This window comes from Asterias amurensis, chromosome 6 (genome assembly GCF_032118995.1).
Source record: "Asterias amurensis chromosome 6, ASM3211899v1".
NCBI classification, from domain to species: domain Eukaryota; kingdom Metazoa; phylum Echinodermata; class Asteroidea; order Forcipulatida; family Asteriidae; genus Asterias; species Asterias amurensis.
The window spans coordinates 829,049-850,586 of record NC_092653.1 but is presented as its reverse complement, the minus strand read 5'-3'; the positions used below and the strand labels follow the sequence as shown (position 1 = coordinate 850,586).

General features: G+C 40.1%; 2 protein-coding genes across 2 annotated transcripts in view; one reads left to right on the top strand and one right to left on the bottom strand.

Annotated features, from left to right (window-relative positions):
• LOC139938524 (anaphase-promoting complex subunit 7-like) overlaps positions 1-15,994 on the top strand; it is a 29,901-nt gene extending 13,907 nt beyond the window's left edge. Inside the window, exons 11-15 of the mRNA XM_071934093.1 lie at positions 3,007-3,152; positions 5,646-5,758; positions 9,979-10,095; positions 10,661-10,826; positions 11,361-15,994. Of these exons, the coding sequence (XP_071790194.1) occupies positions 3,007-3,152; positions 5,646-5,758; positions 9,979-10,095; positions 10,661-10,826; positions 11,361-11,372 (554 nt within the window). The 3' untranslated portion in view covers positions 11,373-15,994. The remainder of the gene's footprint in view (positions 1-3,006; positions 3,153-5,645; positions 5,759-9,978; positions 10,096-10,660; positions 10,827-11,360) is intronic.
• A 2,379-nt stretch (positions 15,995-18,373) lies between these two features.
• Positions 18,374-20,750, bottom strand: LOC139938620 (beta-1,3-galactosyltransferase 5-like). Its single transcript, XM_071934214.1, has one exon. It carries the CDS (start codon positions 20,637-20,639, stop codon positions 19,527-19,529), a length of 1,113 nt encoding a protein of 370 aa, XP_071790315.1. The 5' UTR covers positions 20,640-20,750; the 3' UTR covers positions 18,374-19,526.
• Between the last annotated feature and the right edge of the window lie 788 nt (positions 20,751-21,538).

The following is a 21,538-nucleotide window of genomic DNA, read 5'->3' as shown; positions in this document are numbered from 1 at the left end:
TGTCTTTTGTCTTGATTTTGTCTGTGTGTGAGGCTTGTGTGAGTTCCCTTCTGGAATTGGGGTGAATAGGGGCTTTTGCAACTTTTGAAATTCGACCTTAAGCCACTCAAGTGCCCATAAATCCACCAAACAACATCGTAGCGCAACATAAGATGTGTCAAAATGTGCAGAAATTAACGGTGAATAGAAATGAATAATTATTTTTTGGCATACTATTTCAGGTTCCGATATATCTGACCATTTGTAAGTGTTTAGATACTTTATTGGCGCAGTTTATTTGTACTATGCTGAGGATACTGTTCTGTAAAGCTTCTTGAAATCTTCACCTCCTCAAATTGTTATTCTAGTTTCAGACTTTTTTGTTAGCAATGAATCCCACACGTCGTCCTAAGGTCATTCTGAAAATCTGTGTGCACTTTCATAGATTTGGTTTAGCACATGAAGTATCTAAGCACAGCAATATTATGCTAACCGGTTACCAGCCAAAGTACCATGTCACAATGTACCATCTGTGACATGGCTGAACCAGTTTGACATGTATGAAATCTAGGACTCAAAATTAACAGTGGACCACATGCCCAATGTCTGTGGTTTTAACAATGGGCCAGGGGTGGATTTCACAAAGAGTTAGGACTAGTCTTTTCTCGAGTTACCAGTTACTCGTCTTAACTTAGAACTACCCATGCAATTTGTATATCTCCTAGGACTAGTCCTAAGTTAGGACTAGTCTTAACTCTTTGTGAAATCGACCCCAGTAAACCTACAATGGGACAAATATGGTGGTCTTGTGTTTTTCATTTGAATAAAATACCTTGGTGTGTAATTTTATGAGAATCATTTGACTGTTAATGTGATAATTATCTTTCAATTCTCTTTCAAGAGTATCAAAGTACAGTAAGTTGCGCATAAACACAAATGAACCAGAGCTGCTCTGAATGCATAACTCAGATGAACCAGAGCTGCTCTGAATGCATAACTCAGATGAACCAGAGCTGCTCTGAGTGCATAACTCAGATGAACCAGAGCTGCTCTGAGTGCATAACTCAGATGAACCAGAGCTGCTCTGAGTGCATAACTCGGATGAACCAGAGCTGCTCTGAGTGCATAACTCGGATGAACCAGAGCTGCTCTGAATGCATAACTCAGATGAACCAGAGCTGCTCTGAGTGCATAACTCAGATGAACCAGAGCTGCTCTGAGTGCATAACTCAGATGAACCAGAGCTGCTCTGAGTGCATAACTCAGATGAACCAGAGCTGCTCTGAATGCATAACTCAGATGAACCAGAGCTGCTCTGAGTGCATAACTCAGATGAACCAGAGCTGCTCTGAGTGCATAACTCAGATGAACCAGAGCTGCTCTGAGTGCATAACTCAGATGAACCAGAGCTGCTCTGAGTGCATAACTCGGATGAACCAGAGCTGCTCTGAGTGCATAACTCAGATGAACCAGAGCTGCTCTGAATGCATAACTCAGATGAACCAGAGCTGCTCTGAGTACATAACTCAGATGAACCAGAGCTGCTCTGAGTGCATAACTCAGATGAACCAGAGCTGCTCTGAATGCATAACTCAGATGAACCAGAGCTGCTCTGAGTGCATAACTCAGATGAACCAGAGCTGCTCTGAATGCATAACTCAGATGAACCAGCGCTGCTCTGAGTACATAACTCAGATGAACCAGAGCTGCTCTGAATGCATAACTCAGATGAACCAGAGCTGCTCTGAGTGCATAACTCAGATGAACCAGAGCTGCTCTGAGTGCATAACTCAGATGAACCAGAGCTGCTCTGAGTGCATAACTCGGATGAACCAGAGCTGCTCTGAGTGCATAACTCAGATGAACCAGAGCTGCTCTGAATGCATAACTCAGATGAACCAGAGCTGCTCTGAGTGCATAACTCAGATGAACCAGAGCTGCTCTGAGTGCATAACTCAGATGAACCAGAGCTGCTCTGAGTGCATAACTCGGATGAACCAGAGCTGCTCTGAATGCATAACTCAGATGAACCAGAGCTGCTCTGAGTGCATAACTCAGATGAACCAGAGCTGCTCTGAGTGCATAACTCAGATGAACCAGAGCTGCTCTGAGTGCATAACTCAGATGAACCAGAGCTGCTCTGAGTGCATAACTCGGATGAACCAGAGCTGCTCTGAGTGCATAACTCAGATGAACCAGAGCTGCTCTGAATGCATAACTCAGATGAACCAGAGCTGCTCTGAGTACATAACTCAGATGAACCAGAGCTGCTCTGAGTGCATAACTCAGATGAACCAGAGCTGCTCTGAATGCATAACTCAGATGAACCAGAGCTGCTCTGAGTGCATAACTCAGATGAACCAGAGCTGCTCTGAATGCATAACTCAGATGAACCAGCGCTGCTCTGAGTGCATAACTCAGATGAACCAGAGCTGCTCTGAATGCATAACTCAGATGAACCTGAGCTGCTCTGAGTGCATAACTCAGATGAACCAGAGCTGCTCTGAGTGCATAACTCAGATGAACCAGAGCTGCTCTGAGTGCATAACTCAGATGAACCAGAGCTGCTCTGAGTGCATAACTCAGATGAACCAGAGCTGCTCTGAGTGCATAACTCAGATGAACCAGAGCTGCTCTGAGTGCATAACTCAGATGAACCTGAGCTGCTCTGAGTGCATAACTCAGATGAACCAGAGCTGCTCTGAGTGCATAACTCAGATGAACCAGAGCTGCTCTGAGTGCATAACTCAGATGAACCAGAGCTGCTCTGAATGCATAACTCAGATGAACCAGAGCTGCTCTGAGTGCATAACTCAGATGAACCAGAGCTGCTCTGAGTGCATAACTTAAGATAACTTCTTGTCTGATGGTCCGTACAAATTTTGAGCTACAAGTCTTGCGGACTTTCCACAAAATTCCAGCTCTGTATCAAAAATATAGGCAAGAAAAACTGTACAAATTCTGTGCTATACAGTTTATTTTGTTTGCCCCCACTTAACAACTTTGCATTTCTGTTTTGATTTCCAGGTCTCGTCGACTGTTATGTAAAAGCAAGCAGAATCCGAGAAGCTTTAACTACAGCGTCCAACGCCTGTAAGGTCCTGAGTAACAGTGCTAGGTCATTGACGCTCTTTGCCTCAGTCCTTGCTAAAGATAGCCTCTCTGTTGACAAGGTAAATACTGTTATATCCAACATCATAGGAGACTTTAAAACGCTAGGTTTAGAAGTCTTGTGGTTGAGCAGTTGAGAGCACCAAATACAAACTCTGGTGTTTCTGATCAGCAGATTCGTTGGTTGGAGTCACTTGTGTCCTTAAAGACACTGGACACTATTTGTAATTGTCAAAGACCAGTCTTCTCACTTGGTGGATTTTAACATATGCATAAAAAAACAAACCTTGGTTGTCGAAGTTGCGAGATAATGAAAGAAAAAACACCCTTATTACACAAAGTCGTGTGCTTTCAGATACTTAATTTTGAGACCTCAAATTCTAAATCTGAGGTCTCGAAATCAAACTCACAATGTTTTATTTATCAATATAAACCACAAGGGAAACTGACTGGAAGAATTTGTAAATGATTTTTGGGGTTGAACAAAGAATTGACTAGAGTGGGATTCGAACCAACGACCTCCGGATTAACGTGCCGGCGCTCTACCAACTGAGCTATCTAGCCCTATATTGGCGGTGTCCCTATTTTGTCAATATCTTTGTTCGGGGGGTGCCAGTCAGAAGCCATACAACCGTTAACTGCCGTGTAGCCAGGGATCACATCCAAATTACGATACAACTTGGGAAGCGGCAGCTAGGGGATCACCTTAAGGGGATGCGACTTTTTGTTACAGATATCAATATAAACCACAAGGGAAACTGACTGGGTAAATTTGTAAATGATTTTTGGGGTTGAACAAAGAATTGACTAGAGTGGGATTCGAACCAACGACCTCCGGATTAACGTGCCGGCGCTCTACCAACTGAGCTATCTAGCCCTATACTGGCGGTGTCCCTATTTTGTCAATATCTTTGTTCGCGGGTTGCCAGTCAGAAGCCATACAACCGTTAACTGCCGTGTAGCCAGGGATCACACCCAAATTACGATACAACCTGGGAAGCGGCAGCTAGGGGATCACCTTAAGGGGATGCGACTTTTTGTTACAGATATCAATATAAACCACAAGGGAAACTGACTGGGTAAATTTGTAAATGATTTTTGGGGTTGAACAAAGAATTGACTAGAGTGGGATTCGAACCAACGACCTCCGGATTAACGTGCCGGCGCTCTACCAACTGAGCTATCTAGCCCTATATTGGCGGTGTCCCTATTTTGTCAATATCTTTGTTCGGGGGGTGCCAGTCAGAAGCCATACAACCGTTAACTGCCGTGTAGCCAGGGATCACATCCAAATTACGATACAACCTGGGAAGCGGCAGCTAGGGGATCACCTTAAGGGGATGCGACTTTTTGTTACAGATATCAATATAAACCACAAGGGAAACTGACTGGGTAAATTTGTAAATGATTTTTGGGGTTGAACAAAGAATTGACTAGAGTGGGATTCGAACCAACGACCTCCGGATTAACGTGCCGGCGCTCTACCAACTGAGCTATCTAGCCCTATACTGGCGGTGTCCCTATTTTGTCAATATCTTTGTTCGCGGGTTGCCAGTCAGAAGCCATACAACCGTTAACTGCCGTGTAGCCAGGGATCACACCCAAATTACGATACAACCTGGGAAGCGGCAGCTAGGGGATCACCTTAAGGGGATGCGACTTTTTGTTACAGATATCAATATAAACCACAAGGGAAACTGACTGGGTAAATTTGTAAATGATGTTTGGGGTTGAACAAAGAATTGACTAGAGTGGGATTCGAACCAACGACCTCCGCTTTAACGTGCCGGCGCTCTACCAACTGAGCTATCTAGCCCTATATTGGCGGTGTCCCTATTTTGTCAATATCTTTGTTCGGGGGGTGCCAGTCAGAAGCCATACAACTGTTAACTGCCGTGTAGCCAGGGATCACACCCAAATTACGATACAACCTGGGAAGCGGCAATATAGGGCTAGATAGCTCAGTTGGTAGAGCGCCGGCACGTTAATCCGGAGGTCGTTGGTTCGAATCCCACTCTAGTCAATTCTTTGTTCAACCCCCAAAATGTTTTATTTATCAACGGCTCTTTATTACTTTTAACCAAGTAGTTTTTAAGCTAAAAATAATTTTTAGTAATTACCAATAGTGTCGACTGCCTTTAAGCATGACACTTGACCATTGCTTCGCCCTTAGGATGGGATGTAAAGCCGTTGGTCCCGTGTGTTGTGTAACGCACTTTAAAGAACCAGAATTACCGGGTAAATTTTCATTGTTTATGTAGAACTGAGCACGAACACATTACCGAGAACAATGGATTTACCTGGTGAGGCTGCTGTCACCTCGCGTCCAAAAAGTTTTGTTCCCCCAAAGATTTACACTGTTATTAATATGTGCTGATTTCTTAGTTTTTGTTTTCTTAACTTTGCCTGCAATTTTTGTGCTTGATTTTTTTCTTCCCAATTTTCACAGAGCTGAGGAAGGTACTGAGGGCATGTACAGTGCTAACACACATCTGTGTATGGGTAAAACCCAAATTAATATTTTTTATCCCGATGCAAATTTCCATCTATTAAAGGCAAAGTCAATGTTGGAGAAAGCCTTGGCACAAGAACCTACTTACTTAGAGGCGGTGTATCTCTTAGCGGAGGTACTTGGTGAAGAACAACGCTACACAGCTGCCATTGACCTGTGAGTATGTCTTTATATATTTACGATAATGAAAAAAAGGGGCCTCAAAGTAAACATATGCTTTGTCCGGATACAGCTATGACCGTTGCTAAGGGTGTTGCTCAGGACGTTTTTAACCTAAACACTTGGAAGACGTGTGATGTCCCCGTAGCCAAAGCTGTAGCCACCACTTCGGACACTGCCTTAATCACTGTAGCTCACAAGCCTGAGGAAACCTGCAAATAGGGGTGCTTGATGTGTGAACCAGAAACACCGGGGTTAGCCCCTACTCTCCCATGATAAGTGTTATGGGGTTGATTTCAAAAAGGGTTATAAAGTGTCCTTACTTAGAACTAGTCCTAGGAGATATTAAACACTTAAGGCTAGTCCTAAGTTAGGGCAAGTAACTCGTCCTAGTTCTAGATAAGAGTAGTCTTAACTCTTTGTGAAGTTCACCCTTGGGTTCTTTTACGCGCACTACCAATCATTGCACACAGGACCTACATGTACATGTAATGTCCCTTCCAAAGGACAAAATAAATATGGTAAATATCTCACACAAGGACACAAGTGCCACGACAGGGACTCGAACCTACCCTCTGCTGATCAGAAACACCAGAGCTTCAGTCAGTCTGGGTTTCTTTACCTCTATGCCATGACACATCATAGACCTTTTCGCAAATACTGAGGCGTGCGCGTAAAGCTTAGAATTAGGTGCATTGTGGTCTAGCTGGTGATTAAATTTGATCCATATCTATCCCACAATGCACCTCACCTCACTTGGTAACGAGTAAAGAGGAGAGGTTGATAGTAAAAAACATTGTGAGAAACAGCTCTGAAGTGACGTAGTCTTCGAGAAAGAAGTAATCTTCCACGAATTTAATTTGATTTCGGGACCTCAGATTGAGAGTTTGAGGTCTTGAAATCAAGCATCTGGGAGCACACAACTTTTAGTGACCATGGTGCGACAAGGGTGTTTTGTCTTTCACTAATACCTCGCAACTTCTGCGACCGATTGAGTCCAAATTTCACAGGTTTGTTATTTTATGCATATGTTGAGATAAACTAATTGTGAAGACTAGTCTTTGACAATTACCAATAGTGTCCAGTGTCTTTAATAATAATCAACAATCTGTTTTCTTCATTTCTAAAAAAAAGTGGGACTTTTGAAGCAAAAACAATCTTTTTCATGTTTAAAGCCAGAGGACCCTTTCGGTAAACACTATTGTCCAAGGCCCACACTTCGTGTATCACAACTTCTATATCAAATAACAAACCTGTGAATATTTAGGCTCAATCGGTCATCGGAGTCTGGAGAAAATAACGGGAAAACCGACCCGTTTATCCGCGCGTTTCGCCATGTCGTGACATGTGTTTAAAATAAATCCGTAATTCTCGCTAACGAGAATTGATATTGTTTTCATGTTTTCTCAAAAAGTAAAGCATTTCATGGAATAATATTTCAAGGGAAGTCTTTCACCACTACCTTCTGTAAACCCTATAAGTTATTTGTAAATCTGTGAACTTTTTTTTTTTCTGTACCGAAAGGGTCCAATGGCTTTAACACCATGACCATCTGATTTGTCGAGAAACTGACAGCAATATTTGACTTCTAATCAGTGTTTTGGATGATTGGTGAAATGGATAATAAAACCAAATTTATTATCATTTTCATAAAACATCCTTAAAGCCATTAGACACTTTCGGTAAACAGTATTGTCCAAGTCCCACACTTTGTGTATCACAACTTGTACATAAAATAACAAACCTGTGAAAATTTAGGCTCAATCGTTCATCGGAGTCGAGAGAAAATAACGGGAAAACCCATTCTTGTTTTTGCACGTTTCGCCGTACCATGACATGTGTTTAAAATAAATCCATAATTCTCGCTAATGAGAATTGATATTGTTTTAATGTTTTCTCAAAAAGTAAAGCATTTTATGGAACAAAATTTCAAGAGAAGTCTTTCACCATTACCTTCTGTAAACCCTGTAAATTATTTGTAAATCTGGGAACTTTTTTTTTTTTTGTACCGAAAGTGTTTAATGGCTTTAAGACTACTCATGGGGTGTCACGGCTGACAGGTTATAAGAGCACCCAATTAAAACTCTGGGTGTTTCTGCAGAGTTTGGGTTTGAGTTCCTTTCATGGCTCTTGTGTCCTTGAGCAAGATCCTTTATCATAATTGCTTTGTCCTTCGGTTGGGATATTACTATTATCAAGCTGTTATTAAGGAGTTGAAACCAACGGTTCTTTTCAGAACCATTTAAAGATAGTCATTACATTGTGTTATCAAAAACCTTTCCATATTATATTATTAAGCCATAGGTCTTGTGTAGTTCTCATAAAAGAACCCAGAACACGTAACTGCGGAAGAGTAGGGGCTACCAAGCACCCTTGATTACTTCTTTCTTCAGGCTTTTGCCATTTTGTAGTTTCCTGTGCAAGTTTATAGTGTTGTGTTTATTTGTTTGTCTTGTGTTTTTTAAGGACCCAAATGGAAATACATGTGAGCTGTTTTTTAATCAGCTTTTTGGATATTCTTGGCTTTTAATCAGTGTAAATTTTATGTAATTCCTCTGTATACGCAGAATGTTAATGGTGAATAAAAGTATGATAATAAGGGAATTAATGTGTGGTGAAGAGGTTTTCAAGTAATGGTTAAAACCCGCCGAGGCCTGGTTCTTGATAATTTTACCAAGACGAAGTCGAGGTAAACTATCAAGAACCAGGCCTCGGCAGGTTTAAACCACTAGTTGAAAACCGATTCATTCATAAATACCCTTACGGTCAAAAAACATCAACACTTTTTGGTCAAAAAGTAAAATAAGTGCAAAAATTATAATTGTTCAATGATTTCTTTCAACACAACACCCCTCCAGCTATGACATGGTAAGGCCCTTGGGTAAACAACTCCTTATAAGGGAATGCTGTACGCGTCGCGCGTATCGCGTGATGTGGCACAACTGTCCTGGCCGTTGCTCTCGACCAATAGGAATGAAGAAACTGTCTTATAAGCACAGGTGCAAGCTCGAGTGTCACACCCGTGTTTTAACACTTTTTACTGGTCATTATCAAAGGTTTAAGCACCACCACGTGACGCGCTCTCCACCAATAGGAATAGCGAAACTGTCTTAGGTATTTATAAATTATTAATAATAATACTACGCCTAGAAGCTCCTTGAATACTTCATCTCTGTGGTGTACTAAAGTGTGAAAATACCATCTGTTCATTTTTTGATCAAATTTGGATCATATTTTCATATCTTTCTGTTTCCTGACTCTCTCCAGTGTTTTGTTGAAGTGATTATATTCAATTCAAGAAGCATTTATTTCATACTGACTCAACAATAATAAGGTACAAACATTGTAGACATGTGTATCACACTTTATGGTTTAACTGAAAATGTATGTAAATGAGTCGATATGGAGGGAAAAGGTGAAGCAAACAATGTTACTTTTGTTCTTGTCCCTATGTGACAGACAAAACAAATACAAGCTGACAGCTGACACCAAACAAACATAACCGATACAATTATTTGGTTTTTAATCTTGCCCCAATTTGTTTAAGCTTCAGAGCTGGCAGAGCTCAAAGGAACAGGGAAAATATCCCCAGGCTACTTGGGTTGGGTGTCAAGCCCCCCCCCTACAACCAAGCAGATGTTATAATTCACAAATATACCTGATCCCAAATAAAACTCAAGATCTCAAAAACTCACGATTGCTAAATAACAAATCTAAATTTAACAACCATCTGTTCAGTTTCCCAAATCATTCCAAACCATTAAACCTAAGTGGTATTATAAGAGATGTTAAATTTGCATCAGGGATAAAGAATATTAGTTTTTTTTACCCATACACCGATGTGTGTTAGCACTGTATACTCAGTACTTTCCCGAGTCCTGTGACAAAATATCACAGGCATGTTACTCGGGTGGGATTCGAACCCACGACCCTTGCAATTCTAGAGCAGTGTCTTACCAACTAGATTACCGAGGTTGCCCGGTAGCTAGAGGCAGTTCGAGTCCTATGTTTTGGCAGCTGGTACCGCAACGATATAAGAGATGTTAAATTTGCATCGGGGATAAAGAATATTAATTTTTTGTTTGTTTTACCCATACACCGATGTGTGTTAGCACTGTATACTAAGTGGTATTAATTACATCGTCACTCTGCATTTTAGTTGGAAATTATAAGTCCTTCTCATCCCTTGTTTTGGTTTCTGTGTTTATATTTCTCAGACTTCGACGCCAACTCCAACAACAAAGTACATGCCAGCTACACCAGATGCTCGGTGACTTTCTGTCTCTGAATAATGACCTGCAAGAAGCTTTGGATCAATACAGTGTAGCTCTAGGGTAGGTAGAAAAAACAACTACTTCACTTTGGAACCCTTTACGCACGTCACATGCGCCGACTGTGCCTCGCTCAACATTTGGTGGGCAATTTGTAAACGCTGCGTTGCCAATATGCGCACTTCACTGCATAACGCACAGAGACATTGCCCAGCAAAAGGGCGCATTGGAGGTTATTCTGATGATGACGTCAGGTGAATTGGGTCAATAGTTGTAGACAATGCACTCCACTGGGGTGTGGTACGTAGAGATTCAAATAAGTCGAATGAGAGTTTAAAGCCAGTGAAAATTTGGTCATCGAATTTGAAAGAGAATGTTGAAAGAAAAAACAACCTTGTGTGCTTGCAGGTGAATAATAAAAGGCTTTGGCTGAAGTATTCTATTATTTATGTGAGAAATTACCTCTTTCTCAAAATCTACGTTACTTCAGAGGAAGCCGTTTTTCATAATGTTGTATTACTATCAACAGCTCTTCATTGCTTGTTACCAAGTCAGTCATTATTTTGATTAGTTACCAATAGTGTCCAGTGCCTTTAATGATTGATTGTTTTCACCATCCTTTCCGTAGCTTGGATCCGACCAACAAGAAAGTCTTAGAAGGAATTCAGAAAGTTGAGAAGGTTACAGACAACGTGGATCTTGGTCAGGAAGATGATATGGAGGCGCTTGAGGAGAGTGGGGAAGATGTGGATTATGACGCCAGTGATACTGAAGTCTCCTGGGCTGATAATGAGGTCAGTTAATATTGATTATTGGTAATTATATTGACTATTGGTGAGATATTGGTTATTGGTGAGATATTGATTATGAGGTAAAACATAGTTATACATATTTACTATGAGATGAGATATTAATGATTATAATGTGATCAGATTTTGATTAAATATAAATTTGGTTTGCAGTAACACCATTTGTTAGTCTACTTGCTGGGTAGATTTTGTTCTTTAGAGAACTGTCTTGCTATATATTCTACTACAACAGAGTTGTTCATTTTTTTCCGGAGACTTCTCAGTTCTGAACAGAACTGTCCTGCTTTTAAACTACCTTCTGGGCGGAAGGTAGAAAATGGGCTGGGTCTACTACTTTAGCTTGATAAAAAGCAATATTGATCAAAGCAATATATTGAGTATTAGGTTAGATACATACTGATTCTTGTTTAGCAACTTTCTTGGAGAACCTCACCAGTGTTGTGAGAATTGCGGAAAGAGTCGGAACACTATCATTGTCCAGAGCTTTAATCTGAAGTTTATTCTTTGTTTCCTCGACAGTGGTTCAGCTAGTAATGACTGTCCACCATCTTGACCTCCAGGATGAAACCAAATCATTGATCTACAGCTACAAGAGGACACAACGGCTAATAACTACATTTACAAGTCAGTATTTCTAGTTGATTGTCACAAACAGATCAATCAAAAACGTTTTGAACAAGAACAAAACAGTGGAAGTATGACCCCCCAAAACTGGTTCATCTAGTAGTATAAGTGTGACCCAAGTATGCATAGTTCAGTTTATATTTGGCACACCTTGAGCAAGTTTGTGTGTGCGAATTGAGGCGACTGCTGACCAGCAACAGAGATGCGCAATGAGGCACTCACTCAAACGACTCATTTGGAAGCCTAGTCAACCATCCGTACCACGGTACTTAACACTCCATTGCCTTCCGCGTTTTCACTTAAGTGTCACTGGTTCCTCTCTGCGCTTAACACTGTTAGCATGGAACAGGCCAATGGGACCAGTGAAAAAAACAATGTTCTGAGGCTGGTTCCAAATGGTCAACCACAGTATTCAACCAATGGTCAACCAGCCTGGGTTTGAGTCAAATAGTCAACCTCTAGTTAACCATGGTGTCCTGAGGCTGGTTCCAAATGGTCAACCACAGTATGCAACCAATGGTCAACCAGCCTGGGTTCGAGTCAACTAGTCAACCTTTAGTTAACCATGGTGTCCTGAGGCTGGTTCCAAATGGTCAACTACAGTATTCAACCAATGGTCAACCAGCCTGGGTTCGAGTCAAATAGTCAACCTTTAGTTAAAGGCAGTGGACACTATTGGTAATTACTCAACATAATTGTTATCATAAAACCTTTCTTGGTGACGAGCAATGGGTAGAGGCTGATGGTATAATACATTGTGAGAAACGGCTCCCTCTGAAGTGACGTAGTTTTCGAGAAAGAAGTAATTTCCACAAATTTGATTTCAAGACCTCGGATTTAGAACTTGAGGTCTCGAAATCAACCATCTAAACGCACACAACTTCGTGTAACAAGGGTTTGTTCTTCTTTCATTATTATCTCACAACATTGATGACCAATTGAGCTCAAATTTTCACAGGTTAGTTATTTTATGCATATCTTGAGATACATCAACTGTGAAGGCTAGTCTTTGACAATTACCAATAGTGTCCACTGCCTTTAACCATGGTGTCCTGAGGCTGGTTCCAAATGGTCAACCACAGTATTCAACCAATGGTCAACCAGCCTGGGTTCGAGTCAACTAGTCAACCTTTAGTTAACCATGGTGTCCTGAGGCTGGTTCTAAATGGTCAATCACAGTATTCAACCAATGGTCAACCAGCCTGGGTTCGAGTCAAATAGTCAACCTCTAGTTAACCATGGTGTCCTGAGGCTGGTTCCAAATGGTCAACCACAGTACATGTATTCAACCAATGGTCAACCAGCCTGGGTTCGAGTCAACTAGTCAACCTCTAGTTAACCACGGTGTCCTGAGGCTGGTTCTAAATGGTCAACCACAGTATTCAACCAATGGTCAACCAGCCTGGGTTCGAGTCAAATAGTCAACCTCTAGTTAACCTTGGTGTCCTGAGGCTGGTTCGAAATGGTCAATCACAGTATTCAACCAATGGTCAACCAGCCTGGGTTCGAGATAACTAGTCAACCTTTAGTTAACTATGGTGGACAATGAACTTGGTTCTTGTTGTAACAACCTTCTGACTGGCGGCCCGAAATGTATCTTTTTTACAAACAACAAACGCACAACCATCGTTCAGTATGATTTGTTAGTGACGATATTGATGAATTGTTTTTGAGGGTGATTCAATCACATCCACTTCTCAATCAGTGTTACATGTTTATTTTGTATTGCTTCTGCTTGAACTGCTGTGCCATCTTTTAACTAATTCTGAATTTTTTGTTGTATTTTCCCTGATCTGTGAATTTGTTGTATTTTCCCTGATATGTCTTGTGTCAGAGAAGCTGTCATGTCTCATGTTTGTCTGTCCTTTTGTTCTGTTTTGTCTTTGTCTGTTTGGCTGGCTGTTTAAACAAAATACCTATCGTTTTTAGGAACCGCTAGATTGTTTTAATTTTTGTTTTGTTATTTTTTATTTGTTGGGGGGTTTGAACAAAGAATTGACTAGAGTGGGATTCAATCCAAAACCTCTGGATTAACGTGCCGGCGCTCTACCAACTGAGCTATCTAGCCCCATGATGGCAGCCTCCCTAATTTGTCAATATATTTGTTCAGGGGCTCGCATTCCACTCTAGTCAATTCTTTGTTCAACCCCCAAAATCATTTCAAAATTTACCCAGTCAGTTTCCCTCTTAGAATGTGGTAACATTTTTAATGTATTGCCGCAAACCTGGAGTGGTTTGTCCATGCAAGAAAAATGATCTGTAAATAGAAAAGACAAACTGTCTCTATCTCAACTTTTGAGAGATAAAAACTAATATCTTTATGATATGTTTTATACTATTGAAAGCTGCTTGAGCTCTAACCAATTTAATTTTTAATTGCAGTTTATGAATGTATAGGGTGATTACAAAATGTATACATTCCCTTTAAAACTCCAGGACTAAGCATGTCCCAACCATTTTTAGATTGTGCGATTCTGTTTCTGCAAATACTTTAGTCAAAACTTTTAAAACTAAAAATGTAGTTACTTTGATGGTCATACAAGTAATATCATATTAAAGGGAAAGTAAATTAGCCATGAAATAATTATATGAGAGTAAAATAAACCTAACAGATCAACAAAGAAAACCAAATAAAAATCTCGCCATCCCTTTACGATTACTTGTAACCAACTAAGAATTGTAAAAGTCTGGCGTGATATCAAATGTTTTCTTGGTTTTTATTTTCATTTTTGTTTGTTCGTTGAGGTGTTTGTTTGTATTATATGTTGGGGGTGTTTGTTGGTGGGTTCGGCAGCGTGTTGGGGTGTTTGTTTTTTCAAGTTCACAGGTTCAAAGTTAGTTAGAAAATTGGTTGTATTTGGAAAAACACAACTAACTTGTTTCTCTAACAAAATGCATGCTAGGCCTATGTATACTTTTTATTTTCATGAACTTTGGGTAAATAAATTTTAAAAAGGTTTGAAACCCCAAAGATCGTCTAAAGGTGATATTTGGAGATTAAAACGCCCTCGTCCAGAGTTGTGGTTGGTACTCGTATAAACATGGATGCATTCGACGTTTCAAGTGAAACTGCTGTAACTGAATTTTGCAGTTTTCTTAACAAGTATTCAGCTGGAACTTTCACTTTTGACTTGCATTGTATCTTTATTGATACTTTTGGCAAAATATTTAGCAATGGGGCAAAAACGAAACGCTGGGCCTACCTTTAAATTACAAATTTGAAATGATGTAGAAACAAGAGGAAGTGATTTGTGTGTGGCATAATCATTTCTTAACTGAGCTACTATCCATCTCGGATGGATTTGTATGTAATGTCAATTTGTTTGTTTAATTAACTGATTTATCCAAGTGTGGGATTGTACAGTAATTGATGCGTAAAACTCCGGAATGAGATACTACAAAACACTAATAAACACATGTTGTAAACTACAGCGGGTAGAAATAAGGATAACCACTTGTGGCAACAGCTTTCGCCTGCTGGTTGACAATGGTTCTAGAAATAAAATAAATTTAATGGTATAAAATATTGATCTTGTAGCTGTGGTTATGTTATGCAATAAACCAGCGATGCATGACCGTGGCTGGGGCTCTGCACTCGGGCGCCACGAGTCAATCGTGTTCCTGAATCCATATCCATGGAGGTAGAAATAGTGCAGTGAGTGTGTCTCTCATCATCATTATGAGTATGTTCTACCATGGCGGTAGAATTAGAAGGAGTTGGAATGAAGCAGGGATCAAAGGTTGTTCTGTTCTACCCCCGCTTGGTATAACAGCTGAGCAGGACTAATAGGCAATTTGCATAGATACAACAATCTTAAGCATGAGTGACGACAAATTATTGCAAATGTATTTTTTGTTTGTCTTTGATAGTTAAAATGTAATGTGGCAAACGTGTTTGTTTATGCCGGGGCCAGATGCAGTTGTGTCCGCCATGCAATACTGTCCGCCCCGGACACTTTTGCATATGCAATCGTGTCCGGGGCTATGCAAAAAACCGTCCGGTGGACATGTATGTGCGCGTGTATGCAGCATGAATACTCACGTATTTTATGATTGCAGCGAATATCCAACGGCCGAACATTTCCCATGTCATTCATGACCTGCACTTAGCTTGTAAAACAAAATGTTGAACGTGTTCCGTCGACCAATGGCGGTTAATTTACTGCAATGACGGTTTTGCACGGGGGCGGACACAACTACATATGCAAATGTGTCCGGGCGGACACAATTGCATTATGCAGCAGCGTCCGGGCGGACACGATTGCATATGCAAAACCGTCCGGCGGATATTATTGCATATGCAACAATGTCCTCCGGATTGCATAGAGGACATAATTGCATGCGACACAGGCTTTATTCCATCCGCTTGACTGAGCTCAGTATGGATGACTTGAAGCAAAACACGATACATAATCATACCTCCATGGTTTGAGTTAGCTGTTCAGATTTTATTGGAATTGTCCAGACTTTCGTTCGTATCCCAAAATTTTGCTCGAACAATTTCTGTATACATCATAAATAAACGGGGAAAAAACATAGCCAATCCGTTTCATGTCGTAGCCCTTTTATATGGTGTTTGCTAGGCCGAATAAAAAATACCACTTGAACGTTCCCTCCCTCATCCTTCATTGGTGCCGTGGCCTTTTTATAAATAATTTTTTTTTCATTTTCTTTCCAAAAAAGACAAATTGTCTGTGTCTTTGTTATTAAACTTGCTAATCTTTTTAAGAATTAGTAACTACATAAGTAGTGACTTTTATGATTGAGGAATTGGTGGACAGTTTGAAGTTTTTTTTGTAAATAAAACATAATCCCTCATCAGTGGCGTAACTAGACATTTTCATTTGGTGGGGCAAGTGGGGGCAAAGATTAAATTTGGGGGGGCCAAAGAAGTGCAAGATTATTATTAAATGTGTTAACTAATATATAGTTGATACACACCAATGCAGTTCTAAAACAGTCTACATAGTCAGCAGGTAACAAAAGATTGCGAAAACAACAACATCTTAGAGAACTTGTCATTTTGTATAAGATAAAACTTTTTGACTGTATAAAGGATTAAATTACCAACTGTGGTCACCAAGTACCAACTTAGAGTTGTACACGGCATTCTCAAATAGGCTTTGTGGGTGTGTAAATACCCAAAACATAATAATATTAGGCCAAGTAAAAATAGAAAAATAGAAATGTTTAGCGTCCCCGCCGCTTCCTTTTTACAGGACACCTCTTTTTTTTCTTAATTTTTTTTTATGCAAATTTTCTTTTGTTTTTGTTTTGAAAAAGGGTTATTTTAAATGATCTCAGCAAAAAAAAAATCTGAATATCTTGTCTGAATGCCTTGACCAAACTGTTTCATTAATGTTTTGTGTATTTCAGCAGCAGAAAAAACAGTTGATATTTGACATTCATGGCGGCCATCTTGAAATAAAAAATAAAAAGCCCCTCCTCCTTCCTTTTTTTTGAGAAACTCAGACACTAAACATGTTTCTTTTTTTTACTCGGCCTTATTGTAACAAGTGTAAGCCATCAAAAAAAAAATACAGGATCGAAATTGTGGGTGGTTAGTTATGAAACGGATATTTAAAATAGGCCTACCTCTCAATTGCACCGCTTGCTTCAAAGGAGAAGAAATGGTCTAAGCAACCTTTTTCGCTGGCCATTGTTTGCTGTTGTAAATTTCTCTGTAGTGCATCTGACCATGGAGGTAGAAATTTCTACCTCATGATCTGACTTTGTGTTTACGGAGCTATTAGTATTGGTCTGCGTTCAGACCACCACGTATTTAACAGAACTTTGTCACATCCTGCACTCTCTGTAACCGCAAAACCACAACAAACATTTACCGCCAATACGATCGCGCGCGCGTTTCCACGCATTTTTCATGTTATAGTCCACATAGGACCTACTGATATGAATAAAAGTTTTCCTTTTTACGACAGCATTTTATGCAGCCTTAAACGATTTATATATAAGCCCTACGTATAAGAATATACTTATCTCTGATTTCATTTGGGGGGGGGGGGGCAAGAGGGGGGGGGCAAGGGTTCTGAGCGGGGGGGGGGGGGGGGGGGGGCGCCGGCCCCCCTGCCCCCCCCCCCTCTGGTTACGCCACTGTCCCTCATCCTCTTTTTTTGAAAAACTCGGACGATCAACTTGTTCTTTTTTACTTGCATAATATTCCCATTTTTGTGTGTGAAAATAGTGCTCAATAATAGGCCTGTAAGTCCATAAAATAAGGCTTCCTGAAAAACACAATCAATGTAATAATTAAAACCCGGCACGTGATTGTCACAAAGCTATGATGTCACAAATTCGCAACGAACAATTTTGCATAGGGTGCCATAATTGTAACATCCTCTTTGAAGAACTTAGCTGAGAAATGTAAGTGTGATTCGCATACCGACATTTAACAAAAAGTTCCCTTTGAACTGGCATAGTATATAACAAGTCAGCCAAGAGAAACACGTTTGTGCCAGTCAATCGCTTAAAGTCAAACTGGTTAAAAGCACTGGACACTCCAGTTGTTACTGCGTTTCAAATTCAGAATTCGGCCATTCAATATCGTTTTTGAGTCAATATAGCGTATTGCCATTCTATTCGTGACAAACACGCCTATTTAAAAGTGTCTGCGAATTAATTTAATGCTGTTTTGATGAATTGTTAAATTGAATTATTATTTTGTTCAATCGAATGACGCAACATTACATTTGACTTATCATAAAATGAAATCGAAAGTAGCATTAAATTTCGCGCGAGTGGTTAAATTGGCTGTTCATTTATGCCGAAATTGACAGAGAAAACCTCCATGGTAATTATACACGCAAACACAACTCATCAAACATAAAACCAATGTCAGTCGAGGCATTTTTAAAGGTACCCATTTATATTTCCCGACAATTCCATGAAGAAAAGGCATTCATGATTTCAAAGTTTACTTATTTTTATTAGAAAGTGTTTGAAAATGACTCATCATGTGCTACCAAAGTGACCCTGTAGCATGCACAGCATTTGGTTGTCTACAAGTTGCTTGTAAGTCTCATTCTGAGAAGATTTTGCAAAAACGTACTTGTCGCAATTGAATTAGGCCAAACAAATAAACATATACAAATTGATCGTCCCCTCACTCGTGCTTTTTTGAGGCCGCATCTTTTTTTATTATTTTGTATTACATTTTGTTTTCTTCAAAAAGATTGTTTTGGTGTACGCCTTTTTCTCATTTAAGGAATGAAAATGAAGTTGAATGAAAATGAGCAACTGAGGACTTTTGTTATTAAAGTTAGACCAACTTCGGAGGAACATTACAGAAGTGTTAAGAAAAAAACTCGTCTAAGATCCCCGATTTACATAAAACATACACAGTCTAATTATGATGATAGAAGAAAACATCCCTTGAAATACTTCTGTCTAAAATGCCATATTTGATGAGAAATAAATAAAACTAATTCCCAGTTGGAGTTTATCGCTCAGTGAGCGTTTACACCATTTTTATTAATCGAAGTCATGCAATAATAATGTGTAATACTTCCCCACTAATTTCCAGAGATCCAGATGGCTGATCGATCTCAAACTTCTCCAGGTTTGTCAGATTATGTATATGGTAGATTACATAAAGTGCTTACACTGCAACTGTTTTGATAGTAATACAAAATCCGTAATGTTCCTTTAAAGCCATTGGACACTTTCGGTAAACAGTATTGTCCAACAGCCCCGCGTATGACAACTTATATATAAAATAACAAATCTGTGAAAATTTAGGCCCAATCGGTCATCGGAGTCCGAGAAAGTAATGGGAAACCAATTCTTGTTTCCGCACGTTTCGCCGTGTCATGACATGTGTTTGAAATAAATCCGTAATTCTCGATATCGAGAATTGGTAATTGTTTTAATGTTTTCTCAAAAAGTAAAGCATTTCATGGAATAATTTTTCAAGAGAAGTCTTTCACCATTACCTTCTGTAAAACCTGTAAGTTATTTGTAAATCTGTGAACTATTTTTTTTCTGGTGCGAAAGTGTTTAATGGCTGCACCATAATTATAATTACATGTATTACTATTACGAGGTTTAGTTTATCTGCTCAATTTGTGATCCAACTAGTTTATGCCAAAGGCTCAACATGTTAGCATTGAGGCGATGTCTGTTGTGAAGTATTCCAACTCCAATACCCTTTTTCATCGCCTCAGCGTACTTCCCAGAATACTGCTCGTACATCGGAGAAAGCATCGGAATGACGCCGATTTTGCTCATAGTTATTCCTACAAATGCATCGTCGAGACGAAGGAACGGTACAAACTTGGAATTGTCGAAGACACGTACAGCCACATCTCGAGACATTGCGTAGCAAGCGCCATTAAGAAAAGGTGGATACCTTTTAGGAGCGTAAACCTCCTTTGGGATGTACCACTTGGATTTTTTCCCTCTCTCAACGATGACATTTGTCCTAAGATGTCCTTCTGCAAAATCAGTCTTTGGCATTTTGGACAGACGTCTTACCAGTGTAACAATGTTAATCATCATGTCAGCATCTACACTGAATACAAAGCTGGTTTGAGGGCAGTACATCGATACCCATTTCAGTCCCATCATGTTCTTGTAAGTCAGATTTACGTAAACATCGATGAAGTCTTCTTGGATAAGATCATGAAATTCACGGTTTTCCTCTTGAATTTGTTTCCGAATGATGGGGTCCGTTGACTCCCCTAGAAGAAACATCGTCAGGACCCGTCTACCGAACACCTCCTTCACACCTCCCCAAGTTTTCCGGATTTGCTCTCGGTCCAACTTCTCGAACGGCGCACATTTGACGAGCAAAACCAAGAAGAGTTCTCCGTTTGAGTTGTTCCTGTTGAAGCAGGCATCTCGGTTGTGCATTGTAAACTTAAAACGATGTGGATTGACTACTGGTTGTCCAGACACAGTAGTTAATTGTCCAGGGTCCGCCGTCGGTGAAGTTGTGACGTTTCCAGTAACGTTACGACTACTACTTGCTTGCAGCGTGGAGGTAGCTTGCAGGTTGACGAGCTCTGTTTGTATTTCTCTGCTATCTTTCGTTTGTATACTCTTTGTTTTAAGTACACTTCGCTCATGATCAGAAGAAATGTAACGTAAGAAGCAAAATGTTTCAAATAGTGCTAGTCCGTAAAGGAACACATACTTGAAGATGGTGGCAATTTTCATGGCGTCAGTTGTGGTTGTACGGCGCTGATGGTAGGGTCCAACAGTACTGAATGAACTGCATCTACATGTATACCACGCACCCTGCACTGATTCACTCTGGAGCGAAGGACGTACACCATGAACGTCACAGCTTGCCTTACATTAACAATGGAAGAAGATGACCACCCCAAGCTGTAGGGTTGTCTATTAACCACGAGTGTCATTTGGTTCAGTGAACCATGGAGGTAATCTACCTCTATGGTGAACCCATTGTAAGAACATCTTAGAGCATGAGAATTTCATGGCTTTGGTGACCATACGCAAAGAATCGGCACTTCTGTGCTTACGTCAAGCATTAACGGGTTTAGCGGGGAATTTTGGCTTGTGCGCGTTACTGTATAGGCAATCTACATTTGCCAGTTGAACAAATTCTTGGTAATTTTTAGCCAGTTTCCGGGCCAACTTGACCCGGAAAAGGGTCCCGCTCAATGGGACTCGGATCTGGATCAATTTTTGACCCGGCAGTGTTTAGAGAGCAGTTCGCCGATATAGCAATACGAACTCACTGGAGAAGATACATTATCAAACAAACATCTATCGATTTAAACGAAGTGTCGAAGAAGATTCATAGACTTGCCCAGTCCCTTCAAGCATGAGCCAGTTTAATTTGGTTCCTCTACCGAGGACTGAATACAACAACAATTTCGTCGCCAATAAAGACCCACTAGCCCAATGATTTCATTGGATACAACAATTTAATTTAAAAATTTAACGAGAAAATGAAGGAATGTTTACAGAATCTATCATCGACAGTGGAGGACTTACGTGAGATTAAATTCAATTAAATTACTTTCATGAGAAAATATCGACCATTAAATGTATTACGGAGTAAAGCAAAAATATCACTAGGCCTAGGTCAC

Coding starts and splice junctions, on each gene's coding strand:
- LOC139938620 (XM_071934214.1), bottom strand. CDS start 20,639: ATGAAAATTGCCACCATCTTCAAGTATGTGTTCCTTTACGGACTAGCA.